The sequence below is a fragment of the Corvus hawaiiensis genome, chromosome 4 (genome assembly GCF_020740725.1).
Source record: "Corvus hawaiiensis isolate bCorHaw1 chromosome 4, bCorHaw1.pri.cur, whole genome shotgun sequence".
Classification (NCBI taxonomy): Eukaryota; Metazoa; Chordata; class Aves; order Passeriformes; family Corvidae; genus Corvus; species Corvus hawaiiensis.
The window spans coordinates 73,552,060-73,567,000 of NC_063216.1; the positions used below are offsets into that span (position 1 = coordinate 73,552,060).

Below are 14,941 nucleotides of genomic sequence, written 5' to 3' on the forward strand. Positions count from 1 at the left end.
TTGAATTGTTTCCTCTGCAAGTGTTCCTGTGCCTGCTGTCAGCAAGACCAGGGCTCGTGGAAGGGATGCTGGAGCCCCGCTCTTCCCAACCAGCATGGGGAGCTGCCCCTTGCAGCAGCCTAAACGCTGACCCTGCTCTGCCTAGACACTCCCTGCCGTCCTGAACGGCACTGAACAAACTCGTGAAGCTTCTCCCAGGTTCTGGAATTCGTTCCTTGATATTCAGACCAGCAGGAAGAAAATCTTGGATAGTCGTTACTGTGGCAAGAAATACAAAGGCTTCTGTTTATGAAAAATGAGTCACTGGTTCATCTCCAGTCTTGTGCATCATGCAAGGTTTAAAATTCCAGTCTTCCTCCTAGTGGCATCTCTGGCAAAACTTGGCTCATCTTTTTTCCACTCAGTAAGGTTCTCAGCAGACACCTTTTGCAAAGATAGAATTTTTTTTTTTTTTAATTCCCCCCTTGTGAGTAGCTTAAACCACACAGGCCCTCATTCTCCTTTTCCTGGAAAAGAAGTTCTGAGAGTTGTGGGTTCACCACAAAACCTCAAAGCAGTAACCAAGTTTTTTTCTGCTTTGAGGTAAAAAAAAAGTGTTAGTTTTTTCATGGCAGTTCTGAAAATAAAGTAACAAAAACCAGTTGTGCAAAAAATACTGATTTAATTCTTTTTTTTCCCCCTGCTGTTTTGTGATGTTTATTCCGTTCATTTTCTCTGTGGTCGTGAGCAAGACTGTATTTATATAGGTTATTTTAGTTTTAAAAAACCCTAAGTGGATCAAATGGGTGCAGAACAGATGAGTACTTCTTCTGCATGGAAGTGCTTGTTACAAAGACCTGCTGTATTTGAAACTGGCCCTAGATGTGTGTCAGTGCCCCTCCGGCAGAAGGTGGTCCTGGTCGGTCGATGCTGTTGCGTTTTTTCACTTATTATGATAATTGGTTCATCAGCCAGGTGTGAAACCAACACTTGTCCTTCCCTAGACGTGCCCTGAATGGCAGAAGGTTCATCTCCAAGGGAGGGTGTCTGAAGGAGGCTGCTTATCTCTGGATTTTCAGAGGAAGATTTCCTGTCGCGGCCGCTGGAGGCAGCTACAAGGAAAACCCCTCGGGTGAACTGCCTTCAAAGCCTCTCCTGATGCTTCCTGATGGCTGGAATTTACATCCCAAAGGGCTTCCTGGTGCGCCGCTGAGTGGGTAATGAACTGGGAAGTCCTCTGTGAGCATCACCTTTGTTTACGAAGTTTTATGATTTGTTTTGCTAAATCAGAGATTGTAGATCACAGTGAGCTGTAGGAGGATATGTTGTAAGGGGCTGGCAAGTCCTAAATCCTTCATCTTTAAGCAAGACGCTTATAGATTCCTCTTAAATGAAGGGTTTTTTGAGATGCTGGTGTCAAAAAGCTGCGAGAAAGCAACAGTGAACAGTTGTTTTTAGTAGCCATATCCAGTCATTTATACAAACATAATGTACTTTGCATACACAGGAACCTCTGCGTGCACCAGCTCCTGTCCCTGCCTGTAAAACTCCAAGTTGAGAAAAGAGTGGAGAAAAAAAAATATTTCTTTAAAAAGAAAGAATTTAATAACTGGAATATTCACTAGCCTAATCAATACATTTGATAAGTAGCATATATTCTTGGAAAGTTTGTAACAAGTTCTTGCTCTTTAACCTGTTGTTTTTCTCAGTCTTTTGCTTTCCTCCGCTGCATCGGGGAAAAATAAAATCTGTGGCGGTATATAAAGCCAGAATAGTTCGGTCCTTTTTGTTAGGTATTATTTTGATTTCATGTTTTGCTCTAAATTCAGGACTGAACCTTTTCTAACTAGGAAATAATGAAAATTAATGTGACAGCTACAGTGAGGGCAGCAAACCTGAGTGACCATGGGGGAGTGGATGGGCACAGGGGCTGATATTTACTGCCTCAGTGATTTTTCAATGAAAGTCGGGTGAACAGTTGGGAAGAATCACCCGGGTTCACATCTGCATCCTGATCATGGGATGTGATTTCAACCCCTGTGACTGGTGCTTGAAAAGGGGAAAGGTAACAAAATACCCTCTTGTTCAGCCTTTTGGTAGGTTTTTTTTCCGGCTGGGTGGTCATGAGGGAGAATGGGATCCCTTCAGGGAGCTGTGGACATCAATAGGAACATCTCCATGAAGGAGACTTCTTCCTGGCTCGCTGGCTGCTGAGGCTGGCTGGCACTGCAAGAGCCTACTATGATTGGGAGTTTTTATGCTCTCTGCTCAGAGCACTGGTGGATCCAGCTGTCTCTGGAACTTCCAAAGGGATCTGTGTCTATAAGGAGTGGGTGGGCACCCCCAGCACAGAAGTTTGGGACAGCTGGAGAGAAGCCTGGCAGTAGCTCCTCCTTAGGATAGGGGTTGCCCAAAGCTTGGAATTCAGCAGAGGCCAGGAACTAAAGTAAAGCTCAAAGCAGAGAAGTCATTGAGACCCTTGGCCTTCTCCATGACCTTTGTCACTATGCCCCTGATTTTGTTCTCTGTTGAATCCATATCTCCCTTTCCCTCCTTTTTCCTTCTATGTATCCATAGAAGCCCTTCTTGACTCTTCTGGTGATGAGAAATGAACCTGTGCGTTGGTGGTGGATTTTGTTGTTCTTGTTATTGTCTTATCAACATCTGTTTTCCCTGGCATCTCAGTTAAAAAAGCTAATTTTGCTGAGTTGGAGCAGCTGCCACTTCCCACCACAGTAAATTAAGCTTTCAGAAGACCTCATCTTTGGAATTACAGTTCCGATCATAATGTGGATTTTAATAGTCAATTGAGATGCTTATTAAATTATAACACTGTGCATTAGGAACGTTCCTATGCTGCTGGAGGAATCTCAATCGTTTAGTTTTTATTAGTTTTGTGATTTAATGAACAGAAAACATTAAAACGAAAAGCCAAATGCAAACCATCTGTATAAAAATGTTCTATAAAATTCAGGAAACTGACAGACATAGCTGTAAAAGTACTTTGCGAAGACACAGCCTCTCTTAAATGCCATCCATTTTAATACAATGATTAATGCCACCATCAGTTTCCCTAACAAAGAAAATTTCTCCCTTGTTTCTTTTCCTGGGTTCATGAGATTCAGCCGGTATTTCAGTGATGCTTATCAGTGGACTTGAAAATTATTTACTCTGGACTGTTTAGATGCAAAGGATGGGGTTTTTTTCATGTGTCCACACACTTCTAGTCCTAGGGGGTGCGGCTACACCACAAGCAGCCCCCGTGTCTCGGGCCAGCAAAGCCAGAAAATGATCTTTTGTTAAAGTTTCATCCATGAGCAGGAAGGTATAAATACAGGGCAGTGACTTCAGCCACCCACTGCCAAGGTGGACGAGGTGTCCTGAATTCTTTGGGGTGTCATGGAACACAATAGGGTGGTCCTGTGACATGGGAGTTACTCGTATCGAGATTGCCAGAGAGGCTGTAAGTAAAAAGGAATAATTGTATTTAATGCACAGAGATATTAGAGGTTTTTTGAGGCTCTTCTTGTTTAAAAACGCATGTATCAGGAAAAGGTTCTTCATCCAGAGGATGGCTGGGCACTGGAACAGGCTCCCCAGGGAAGTGGACACAGCACCAAGGCTGATAGAGTTCAAGGAGCCTTTGGACAACACTCTCAGGCACAGGGTGGGATTCCTGGGCTTGTCTTGTGCAGGGTCAGGAGCTGACTGATGGTTCTTGTGGGTCCCTTCCAACTCAGAGTGTTCTATGATTCTATATATTTATGTAAGCATGTATTATGTATGTATAAAAGCATCTTAGTTCTCAAACTCTTTAATCAGTACAGCCAAATCACTACTTTTTGTTCATTTTTTCCAGGTATGAAAGACACCTTTGCATAAGATGCTGTCAAACACATACCTGTGGAAGAAATATCTACATTGCAAACAGCTCCATGCCAGAATAGGAATGAGTAGTATTGCTTTGCTTCATCTTTTTGATGGGGCTTTTACCTAAAGTTTGAAACAGATGAGATTTATTGAGGTTCCTGTTTCAGTTTGGATTGTGAAAGCAATAGATCTGAGTTATATATAGGCCTTTCAATGCAGTTATAATTAGGAGTTCAATAATAAAGCTATTACTCTAGTTGCTGCTTTTTTTTTTTTTCCATTCTGTTCCCCCTCACTCAAACTTGATTTGAGGGACTTTTACTTTCTGTTTACCTATGACTCAGGAGTCAAAGGTCTAATTTTGCCGGCACTGAAGGGCTGGGTGCTGTCACTGCTGCTGCTGCTGCTGTACCTTCACAGTGCCTGTACTCTCGCCTCTTTGACTACACAAAATCGTTTAGAGAGGGTTTTTTCCTGGGTTCCTGACCTTGTTTGTCCCACTTCTGTGAACAGCCTGTTTTGTTATGCCCCTGAAGGGAGTGACTCCACCAAGCATGTAAGAGCCATAAACACAACTGCACTACAGACCAAACCAGTTTGTAAACCTGCCATGGTTTACTTAAATCACTGGGAGTTTTGCCACTGAGTTTTAAAGAGAACCAGCTTCCAGGATACAGGTTACCTACAGGAGCCCTTCCTACCCATGTCTAGGCTTCTGTTCATCTGCGGCACTGACATGAAGCTTATTGTATTGACAGCTAAGTTTTTGATCCACCAACATGTCACACTGGATTCCAGCAAAGCCTGTTGCATAATGGGAGTTCATCCTAAAGTAGATGTAAGCAGAGTTTTGGTGCACATCCTGTCATCATGAGACTGCCTGGAGCTACAGGAGATTTGTGATGGTGCCTGTTTGGGAGCAGGGCCCGGATTGCTCTTGAACGAGGGTTTTATGGACAGCCTGGCAGGTGTTAGATCTGTTTTCACACTAGGGCCGCAAAAATCTCTCCAAACAGATTCATGGAGGGATGAGGCGAACCCTGATGGTCTCCCCAGAGACATGAGATAAGGCATCGATCCATGCCGGCCTCAGCCGTGCTCTGTGCCAAGCGCTGCTCTCCACAGGAGGCTGATTAAATCCGCAGTCACTGCTGGCAGAGAACGGGGAAAGAAGGGAAGCGGGAGGACGAGCATAAAGAATTCTGGTCGGAGAATTCCGAGCTCTCCGCACGCCAGGCCTGGCCTCCCTCAGGCCCTTCCCACCGGAGCTGCTGCCGGCCCGCGCCTCCCGGCTCTCGGAGGGCGCTGGGGCCCGTCACGGCCTCCTCACGCCCTGCCCACCCGCCGGCCCGCGGCTCCCGGCTGGATCCGGCTCTGAAGGCGCTTGGGTCCGCCCTGGCTTCCCTCAGGCCCTTCCCACCGCCGTCCCATGGCTCCCGGCTGACCCGGGGCTCTGAGGGCGCTCGGGCTCTGAGCATGCGGCGGTCCCGGCTCCGCCCAGGCCGAGTCAGCGCTGAGGCCGCCCGGGCGCCATGGAGCGGCTGGGGGAGAGGCTCGGGGAGAGGCTCGGGGAGAGGCTCGGGGAGCGCTCGGCGGCCCGGCTGGACACCATCCTGCGGCACCTCTCGCCGCGGCTGGGAGCAGCCCCGGCTCCTGTATCCTTTCTGGTGTGGGATCGGGAAGGGGCGGCAGCAGCACGTTGGCCCCCGTGGGTCGAGGCTCTGCTTCCCTCAGCCCGGCGCGCTTTGCCCCTCGCTGCCCGCGCCCTTGTGGGTCCGTGGTTTGTCCTACAGGGACACCGGCCTGGGAAGGACACACAGGATGAGTCCTGTCATGTGTCCTGGTGCCGAGGGCAGCACTTCCCTGGCAGCCCCGACTGGGATTTTGGGGTCAGCACCCGACTTATCCCAAAAACCTCTCCCTGAGCTTCAGCCCCACAACCTGTGAAGAGCTGGGATGTGCCTCTTGGCAGCGCCCCAGCACAGACCCCGTAGCGCTGAGCCAGGGGCTTTCCTGCAGTCAGTTGTCCTTCTAGAGATTCAAGGGGTTGGGGGCGACAAATTACATGACTTAAAAACTGCACGGCAAGTCACAGACTTCGTTGAAAGGTACAGACTCGACTGGTAGAGCAGCAGCAGGAAAAACATCAAGGTTTGGTTTGTGAATGGGAACTGAGGTGGAAATGTTGGAGGCTGCCAACATCAGGCAAAGGAAACCTGGGTAGAAAGAAGTTTTTGCATTGATGTGTCCCATGGTTCCAAAAGTTTAGTGGAGACTGCTTGCTGAGAATATTTTTAAAACTGCTGTCATGTGTTGCTTTAAAAAAAAAAGCTGCTGTTTCACAGAGCAGGATCTGACAAGTTACCTCTGAATTATAATAAATAGAAGATGTGATCAAACAGGATGTAGGAGTCCTCAAATCGATTAAAAATATGAAGGCAGATGGATAGTTGTTGACTCAGACTGCCATAACACAAGTAGGAACACAAAATTAGGAATAAATGATAGGAAAAACACCCTGGTTGTAAGGATACAGGAAGTAGGGATAGGTGCTGCACAACCTGTTTGTTTTTAAATCTGGGTCATGATGCAAATAGCTTTGGACAGAAGCACAACTAAGCTGGGCTGGAGCAAGAAAGGTGTGTGAATAAAGTAAATGACAGAATCTAATAAGAATAGATTTATTTGATACATCAAATGATACATCAGTTAACTGGTTTTGTTTTAATCTCTGTGCGTCTTGGTTTCAGTTGTCCAAGCAACCCAGACTTGTCCTCTGAGTGTTGCAAAGTGTCAAGAGAAAAAACAGTGAGAGGAGGAGGCATTACAGAGCCTGGGAGGAAGGTGCCAAGATGGAGTCCAGCACTGGGTGGTCTTGTCTGCTGTTCCCCAGTGGGGGAGGTGGAGGTGCTGCGGAGGGTCTCACAGCTGGGGTCCAGCCGGTGCCTGTGTCTCCATCAGCTGTCTGTGAACGTTTAGGAGCCTAAATAGTCAGGAGTCCCGTTTTCACTGAAATTGGGCCTGAAAGGTGGTGTGTGGAGCACTAGTGCCCTCAGTTGGGGGATTCCTTGCTCTGGGATTTGCTGTGGCACTTGCCAGCCAGTTTCCCCATGTTCTCCTCCTTCTCTCTGTCTTCCATTCTTTCCCAGCACCTTTTCCTCCCTCTGGCTCATCATTTTTGCCACACATTTTTGTATGTGTCGTTGTTCTTCTCCCACCATATGTGACTCTTGACAAGATAACGTTTAAGCTTCCTGGTGTGGGGACCACAGACACAACTGCTGTGATGAGACCTATTTCTCATTCCCGAAGCATTCGTGGTTTTATGAGCAGTAAAGTCAGTGGTTTTCATAAAACTCTGAAGCAAACATGCATGTGCAGACCAGAAGATCAGCATGAAAATGCTTTTTTTTGTCATGGATGACACTTCAATACCATGCACCAAATGCTTGTGAGGCTTCTTTAGCAAGTGGGATTCAATTGCCCTGTTGATGAGAATGTGTCTCTGCATAAGAGAAAAACGTTTTTTTAAACCTGTTGAGATGAATTGGAAGACAAGCCCAAAGCTCTCCTCTGTTCCTGCAATCCCTGTCATTTGGGAAGGACCTGATCTCTGCTGTAACTGGAGAGAATGTGAGAGTTTGCACCACCACATGGGAGTGAAGCCTCAGGTTTACTCCTATTGCTGTATTGTTTTAGAGTTTTTTTTCATTTTTAGAATATTTTTCATTATTTATTTTTTTAGAAGTAAAATGAACAAGAACATGGATTGAGTGTCCAGCACAGCACCTGCCTTGAGGATGATCAGCACTGTAGGATCGAGGACTCATGCCTGTAGAGAATGTTCTAATCTACTTTGCTTAATTGTGTATTCCTTAATTCCCATCCCAGATAAGTGTTCCTACTTCAGCCCAACTCAGTGTTGTTCCTCATTCAGGGAGGTTTTGGTAAGCTCCATCTTCCTTGGTAGAGATAAAAGCAAAGCTACCTTCAGAGCTCAATTCTTCCCCCTAGCACATGTGTTGACCACTAGACACCGTTAATGTGTCTCTCTGTGTCCCAGCTACACCCTGGACAACAATCTCCTGACCACAGAGCAGAGGCAGTTCTATGAGGACAATGGGTACCTGCTCATCAAGAAGCTCGTGTCTGACGAGGACATCGAGCGCTTCAGGTACGGGACACTTGCCTGAAGTGCTGGGGGGGCCTGTGTGCAGCAGCATCCCAAGGGAGCTCTGGGAAGCTGGAGATCACTGGATTCTCCCAACGTGGATATTCCCTCTTTGCAGCAAGGAGTTCACGAGGATCTGTAAAAGAGAGGTGAAGCCACCAGGACTTATGATTATGAAAGATGAGTCCCTGAAATCCCAGTTTGGTCAGTCTGAAAAAGTGGTTAATAAAGTGCAGGACTTCCAGGAAGATGAAGAGCTGTTCAGATACTGCACTCTGCCAGAGGTAAAACAAAGTAAAAACCCATCAGAAAGGGGGGAGGTGGTGGAAGAGCCTGTGTGAATGTATCTGATCCTGCAGGTCACTCCCATAAGCACACAAGTAAGGAAGGAAGATCAAGCCATCTTTTAAGAGTGTTCTGCATGAACCTGGGATAGGTGGAAGTCAGGGCAGAAGACTTAAAGCAGTGCTGCTCTGCCCCTGGTGTGGAGCCAGTCAGGAATGTGACTTGGCCAAACCATGCCAGGCTAGAGGGACAGATCAGCAACATGTTCTGAATGTGTTTTATCCAGGCAGACGTCTCTCCCTGGGCAGGTCCAGCCTTGCAGTCAGTGTTCATCTTGTGGCAGATGGCCATAGCTCTGTGGGAGTACTCTCCCCATCTCTTCCACCCACCCCAGCAGCCTGCAGCACCATCTTCCCTCTTGGCCTCCTCCCATCATGCCCATTTGTGTGCCATGCCAGGTCGTGCCTCCTGTCCTGCATCCCTCCATCCTCCCCGACCTCCTCCTCCTGTACTCTTGTCCTCCGCCAAACTCCCAGCTCCCAGTGCTTCCTCAGCAGTGTTTCCTCTTGTTTTTCATGTTCCTAATTCTTTTTTCCTGATGTTTTCTTCCCTGTAGGTACTCAAATACGTTGAGTGCTTCACAGGGCCAAACATCATGGCAATGCACACCATGCTGATAAATAAACTTCCAGATTCTGGTAAGGAAAACTTGGACTAGACAAAAATAGATAAATTATTTTGTGTATGCCAGATTTGAACTTAGTATTTTAGAAAAGCTGCAAAAACAAAAAAAAATTAAACCCAAATAACACTGAAAATTTGCAAAGCCATTTTGGTGATAGTTTGTTTTCTTTTTACCTTGGCTTAATGAGATAACATGAGAAAACTCAGGAGAGTTTTTGAGGCTGCAAAAAGTCTAAACAGTATGGCAAACAAAGCAAGTGGCAATATCCTAACTGTATCTATTTAAGGAGCAAAATCAATGGCAAAATTAAGTATATAAATCATATATAAAAGGCTGTTTTGGTGTGGAGGATGTTTCCATTTCCATGGGGGGAAAAGAAATAAACAGAACTTCAAGAATATATATTTTTGTTTGGACTTTGTGGAAGAGAGCCTCTAAGGTAGAGACTGTCTGTGGAGGCTGCAGTCCATAAATTGAGATTTTTTTTTCTTTTTTTAAAGAGAAAGCTAAATAAATATGAGTTGGGTGCAGCACAGACAGGGTTGATTCGGCTTGCATCACAGCAGTACATCAGTGCCTGCAGACAGCACAGCTGTTGGAAGGTCTTTGAGCTGGGGGGGGTTTGTGCAACACCGTGCTGGATAAAGTTCTCAAAACTGGGGAGCATCCAAAATTAATGGTGAAAACGAGGGGTTTGTGCTGAAGGCCAGCAAATGGAGCCTTCTGAGGGGTCACAGAGCTAAGCAGCCTCCTGGCTTTCACTCTGTGACCCAAGAGCCACCACCGTGGTCCATTTTGGGGTGGGGTGGCAGCTCACCTGCTTGGCTTCCATGGCTGGGCTGGAGCAGGTACTGACTACATCGAGTGTCTCCAGTGGGAAGCAGCAGCTCCTTGGGATGCTCCAGTGGTTTCCAGGAAGGAGAAGGCTGTGTCACGTTTGGTGAGGCTGAAGGTTTCTGAACCTGTGTTGCAGACAAACAGACTTTCCTGCACCCCATGCATCAGGACCTGCACTATTTCCCGTTCCGGCCTGCGTCCCGCATCGTGTGCGCCTGGACCGCCATGGAGAGGGCTCACGAGGACAACGGCTGCCTGGTCGTGCAGCCAGGGACACACAAGACAGCCCTAAAGCCTCATGGTTATCCGGTGTGGGAGGTAGAGTGTCTTGGAGGGCTTGGGAAGGGCATGCAAGAAGGGGATGTATTTTGGCTGGGAAGGACTCACTGTTGGGGGGAGGATGTGCAGGTCAAAGCTGAGGTTTTCAGTGATTTTTTTTTTTTTTTTTCTGTTTATGCAAATACTGACATTGATTTGGGGAGAGAGTTTCTTGGGTGACCTCACTCCATGTGATGTGGGTTGGTTTGCCTCTGTTCCCACCTTCACCTAGAAAATGTCCAGCACATCGTGGCATGACAGCATAAACACATGCCATGGTTTTCCACTGCCCTTGCCAAGTCTGAGGGCTCTGTCTCCTCCTGTCAACTTGTTCCTGCCTGGTAGCATGTGTACTGTCCCAAAGAGGAGAAATCTGACAGTAAACAACTGGATGGAATAAAATACCCAGTGGTATCTTCCTCTTCAGGGTGGGTGTTTCATGGCCTGGACTGTCACTGGCGATGGTTATATTGGGAGCAGAAGGCTGAACTCCAGCAGTTGAATCAGGCCACCCTTGTGGGATTCCCCAGTGCTCTTCTCAGTTCTCTCCAGCTGAGAAATGTTCCTAATTGTCCAAATCCAGGTGCAGAAAATACAGGAAGTATGATTTTTCTGTACCTCAGGCTTGAAGTAGACTCACTAGTAGGCAATAGTCAGACTTTTAGCTTGGCATATGGAATCCTCTCTCCAGGGGAAAGCAGATCCGTAGCTGTCCCTACTGCCCTACTGTGCACTGAGAATCAGCACTTGTTCTAATTTTAGCCGAGTGATTTCAATTCAGCCTTTTTCTTTCCTAGGGTAAAACCAACAAACTTTTCCATGGGCTTCTTGATGAGGATGAGAAGATTCCCAAGGTTCACCTAGTCATGGAGAAGGGAGACACAGTGTTCTTCCATCCCCTGCTCATTCATGGCTCTGGGATAAACAGGACATCAGGTTTCCGAAAGGTAGGAAAACATCTCTTGATATAGTTTTTTATATTCTTGATTTAAAAAAAAAAAACAAAACTATCCCTTTTCTATTTTTATCCCCCACTCCCTTTGAATCCTTTCCAAGTTTATTAATACATGGATGAATGCTTTAATGAGTTTTTATCTTCCTAATGTACTTCTGCAGTCTCTTGGTTTTTTATTATTTTATTTTTAAACATCTGTTTTCTGCGAGAAGAGCATGCTGTGCAGCTCCATGAGAAAAACAGAACAGGAGTAGAAATCAGATGTTGAATCTATGTTCAAAGCCTGGCTGGTTGTACTTGTTTTTCCAATAGTTCCCTTTCAGCTGTCTCAGATATCAGGACCTTCTCTAACTTTCTTCCCTGTCTTCTTGGTGTCCCATCTCTGGATAACAGGAGTCTCAATCATTCAGTAAATAATATTTATGTATATGATTGCACAACCCATTTTTCTATAAAAGATTTGTTTACATGTCATGATTATTTAACTGAAACAGGCAGTTTGGAGGCCTTTGGAGGCCTGGTCCTGTCTCAGAAGGTTTTCATCCAGGCACTGCCAACACGGGCTGCTCTGTTTTTATTTTGGTTTGCCTATTGTGTGGCCTGTTCTTTCAGCCACTGTGGTATTTTATTGGTGGATTCAGAATAAGTGGGCTGCTGTGACCCTCTGGATACAGGAACTTAATGAACACACAAGTCTGCTCCAGCCCTGACTTTCCCTATTTCCACTCCAGTTGCTGATATTCTGAGAACAAGTAGTACAGCTCATACTGAGGGAGTGAGGGAGAGAAGGGAAGGAAGAAGAGCATGTCAGCAGCAAGAGTATTTCTCCAAGGGGACACTCTCCAGAGCTCTTGGAAAGGAGGAAGGAATTTGCTGACATGATCTGTAAGGAAGGAGTGGTGTGTCCCCAATTTGGAATGCACGAGGTTTTTTCCCAGCAGTTGTTTGTTGTCGATGTGACAGTGAGCGATGCCCAGTTTCCTCACACAGAGCATCAGCTGCCACTTTGCCAGCTCAGAGTGTCACTACATTGATGTCAAGAACACGACTCAGGAGCACCTGGAGAAGGAGCTGGAGGAAATGGTTCTCAAGAAATACAATGCAACTTCTGTGGAGCTCAAGGTGAGACCTGGCTGAGTGCCCTTTGTTAGAAATCAGGTCAGTTCCCTTTCCCAAGTCTCTAGTGTGGCAGATTGGTGCTCTTTGCTATGCCCAGTTTGGCAGATCAGGCTGTACCAAGCAGAGGTGCTTGGCAGGATAAAAGACCTGATGTTCAGAGGATGACTGGCAGGCTTTTTTGTGGCCTTTTTCCTCATAATGCCTTGCTCTCTGGCAGCCTCTTCATATTCCTTAAGCTCCAGAAGTCCCTCCTGAAGCTCTGCTTGTAAATAAAAAGATGTGGTCATTTGTCCCAAATTCAAGTGTAAGAAGTTGGAACAAATTCAGTTCTTGTCGAGTTTGTATGTCCACCGTTCTTAGTTTCCCCTCCTAATGGTGGGTGGATTTTCCTTTTAAAACAAGTAGCCACATCTGATTGCAGTAACAAATGGAATTTTTTTGGTTAAATCCACATCAGTTGTTTAGACTTGAGGCTACAGCAGGTTTGTCAGCAGTGATACACATCTGCCTCAAAAAAAAAAAGTGACTAACAGAGTCTTGCTGAATAACTGAGACCACTGAGTAAAATAGAAAGCAAATGTAAATTCTTAAGGGATTCAGCCACTGTAAGAAAAATAAACCTTGTTACTGGGGTGAAAATGTTCTGAATGTCTTTATCTGCAGCAGTTCCCAAGCTTGTGCACAGCCAGTATCAAGGCAGTAACATCTAGATGTAACAGGCAGCAATTTTCTATTGAAATGTACATGTTTTACAATATCTGGGGCTTTCTGGAGGGGAGGACTTTCTTTTTCATCCTTGGCGTTTTTGTGTTGTTCTGCTTCGTTTCCCCCCAGTGTGCCTGGGTGTGGTGGGATGCCCAGCTGTGTTTTGCAAGCTGATCTTGTATGTGTGTAGAGTCACAGCTTGCTTGGCTTTCAGTTCTGGGGTTATTTAGGTGAAATCCAAAGGGATGTGTAGTGAGGCTCCCTCCTTCTCCTGAGTGGAAATGAAGTTGTCCATACAAACCCCAGAGAAGTCTCTGTGCTTTTGTGTAGCTTTAATTTTTTTTTAGCAGAGTTGGAGTTTTCTCCCAGAGGAGTGCTCAGCTCTTATTTCACCTTCACAAGATGATAAGAACTAAGTAGTCCTCTATTTCCATCTCTGTAAACTGGAATCCTGGTCACTGTTTTTTCTGGCCCTCAAGGCGCTTTTTTCCTTTGTCTCATTTTTGTTTTGAAGGATATTTGGAACTTCCGAGCACGGCTTGTGCAAGGGGAAAGAATTAATTTGTAGAAGACCCTGTGAAGAGCAGAATGGAAAACATAGGCCTGAGAATGAGCTCCTCTGAGGGAAGAACACAGACCCTGCCTGGGCAGGCAGAATTCCTTGTGTTTTGTTGACCTCTGTAATGGTAACTTAGCCAAATGCTGCATTGCAAAATTGTTTGATGCTAATTCAGAGTAATTGCACTGAGGTTGGACAGCTGATGTGCAAAAGGAAACATAACCTAGAAAAACAGATTTGCTGTGGATGTCTTAGACAATCGAAGAATCAAGGTCTTGAAAGAACACCTTGATTTTCTTGGTGTTTTCATTCTTGTTTCTTAAAAGTTTCTAACATGACACACCTTTAGAATGATGCTATATCATATATATATATATATATATATATATATATATATATAAATAAAGATCTTATGCAAGAATTTTCAGCATTTCCAACTTCCTTTCCTATGCAAAAAAAAAAAAAAAAAAAAATCAGTGACATGGGGTCTTACTAGTGTAGCTGATGAAGAGGTGGGTGTTGGCACCAGCAGAATCAACAGTGTAAGGAAGTGGATAAAGAGAAAGCTGAAACCACTCACAGAAAAAAATGGGATTTATGGACAGGAATATGATGGCTGGTTGAGTTCCTCAAGCATGGCTTGGTGTGGCACTGTACCTGACCAAGCAGCTCTGGCACAGGTGAAATACGAGTCTGACAGCGTTGGGAGCTACTGGGCCAACAAAGCAGCCTCCCACTGGCCTTGCACAACTGATCCAAGGCTGTGTGAAGTGAGGGAATCCTTTGAGTCTGGCAGGTCTGGGGAAAGGTGCCTTTTGCTGCAGCCATGTGAAGGAGGTGTTTGGATGCTTCTCAGGATGCAGGGGTGGCAGGGTGGAGTGATGCACACTGAAATGATCCTCCTGCCTTTCACAATGTTTTTCCTTGCTTTCTGAAAGATTCTCTTGCCTTCAGAATCTATTTTTTGAAATAAAGAATAAATCAGAGCAAAACTGCACTCGAGGGCTGTGTTGTGTCATTTCTGCTGCTCAGAAACTGGCGGTGGGGGTGATACTGAACACCCCAGAGCAAAGCATCCACCCTCAGCTTGTTTCCACTCCCACCCCATCCACCCAAAAAAGGTGTCAAAACAGGACCAAAGGCTGCACCGATGGGCTCTTGTGGCACCTTCTGCCCTGTTTTGTGATTCTCCCTCCTCCTGCAGCATCTCTAGGTTTTCTTGTTTGCTCGTTTGTTTTTTAAACAAGGTGAGGTTTGGGCACAATTTATTGGTCCTACACCGTTGGTGCTGGAGTGGTGTCTGGGCTGTGGTTCCCACCTGGAGACAGACCTGTCCTCGCAGCAGCCTCGGGTTTGACCACAGCACCAAGAAGGCTGATAAGGGGTCGCTTAGAACAGATCCCCAGCCCTGCAATACCCAGTGATTTCGGGTGTTTTGGTTCCTGCAAATCTTCCATG

General features: G+C 45.9%; 1 protein-coding gene across 1 annotated transcript; it reads left to right on the forward strand.

The window, feature by feature from the left end:
- The first annotated feature begins 5,351 nt into the window (after positions 1–5,351).
- PHYH (phytanoyl-CoA 2-hydroxylase) lies at positions 5,352–14,480 on the forward strand. The gene is made up of 9 exons (XM_048301522.1): positions 5,352–5,504; positions 7,741–7,796; positions 7,913–8,023; positions 8,139–8,304; positions 8,922–9,003; positions 9,964–10,145; positions 10,943–11,092; positions 12,091–12,222; positions 13,439–14,480. The coding sequence occupies exons 1-9, from the start codon at positions 5,382–5,384 to the stop codon at positions 13,490–13,492; spliced, it is 1,056 nt and encodes a 351-aa protein (XP_048157479.1). The 5' UTR covers positions 5,352–5,381; the 3' UTR covers positions 13,493–14,480.
- The last annotated feature ends 461 nt before the right edge of the window (positions 14,481–14,941 follow it).

Coding starts and splice junctions, on each gene's coding strand:
- PHYH (XM_048301522.1), top strand. CDS start 5,382: ATGGAGCGGCTGGGGGAGAGGCTCGGGGAGAGGCTCGGGGAGAGGCTC. Junction 7,797..7,912: donor CCTCATTCAGGGAGGTTTTG/GTAAGCTCCATC, acceptor TCTGTGTCCCAG/CTACACCCTGGACAACAATC. Junction 12,223..13,438: donor CAACTTCTGTGGAGCTCAAG/GTGAGACCTGGC, acceptor TTTGTTTTGAAG/GATATTTGGAACTTCCGAGC.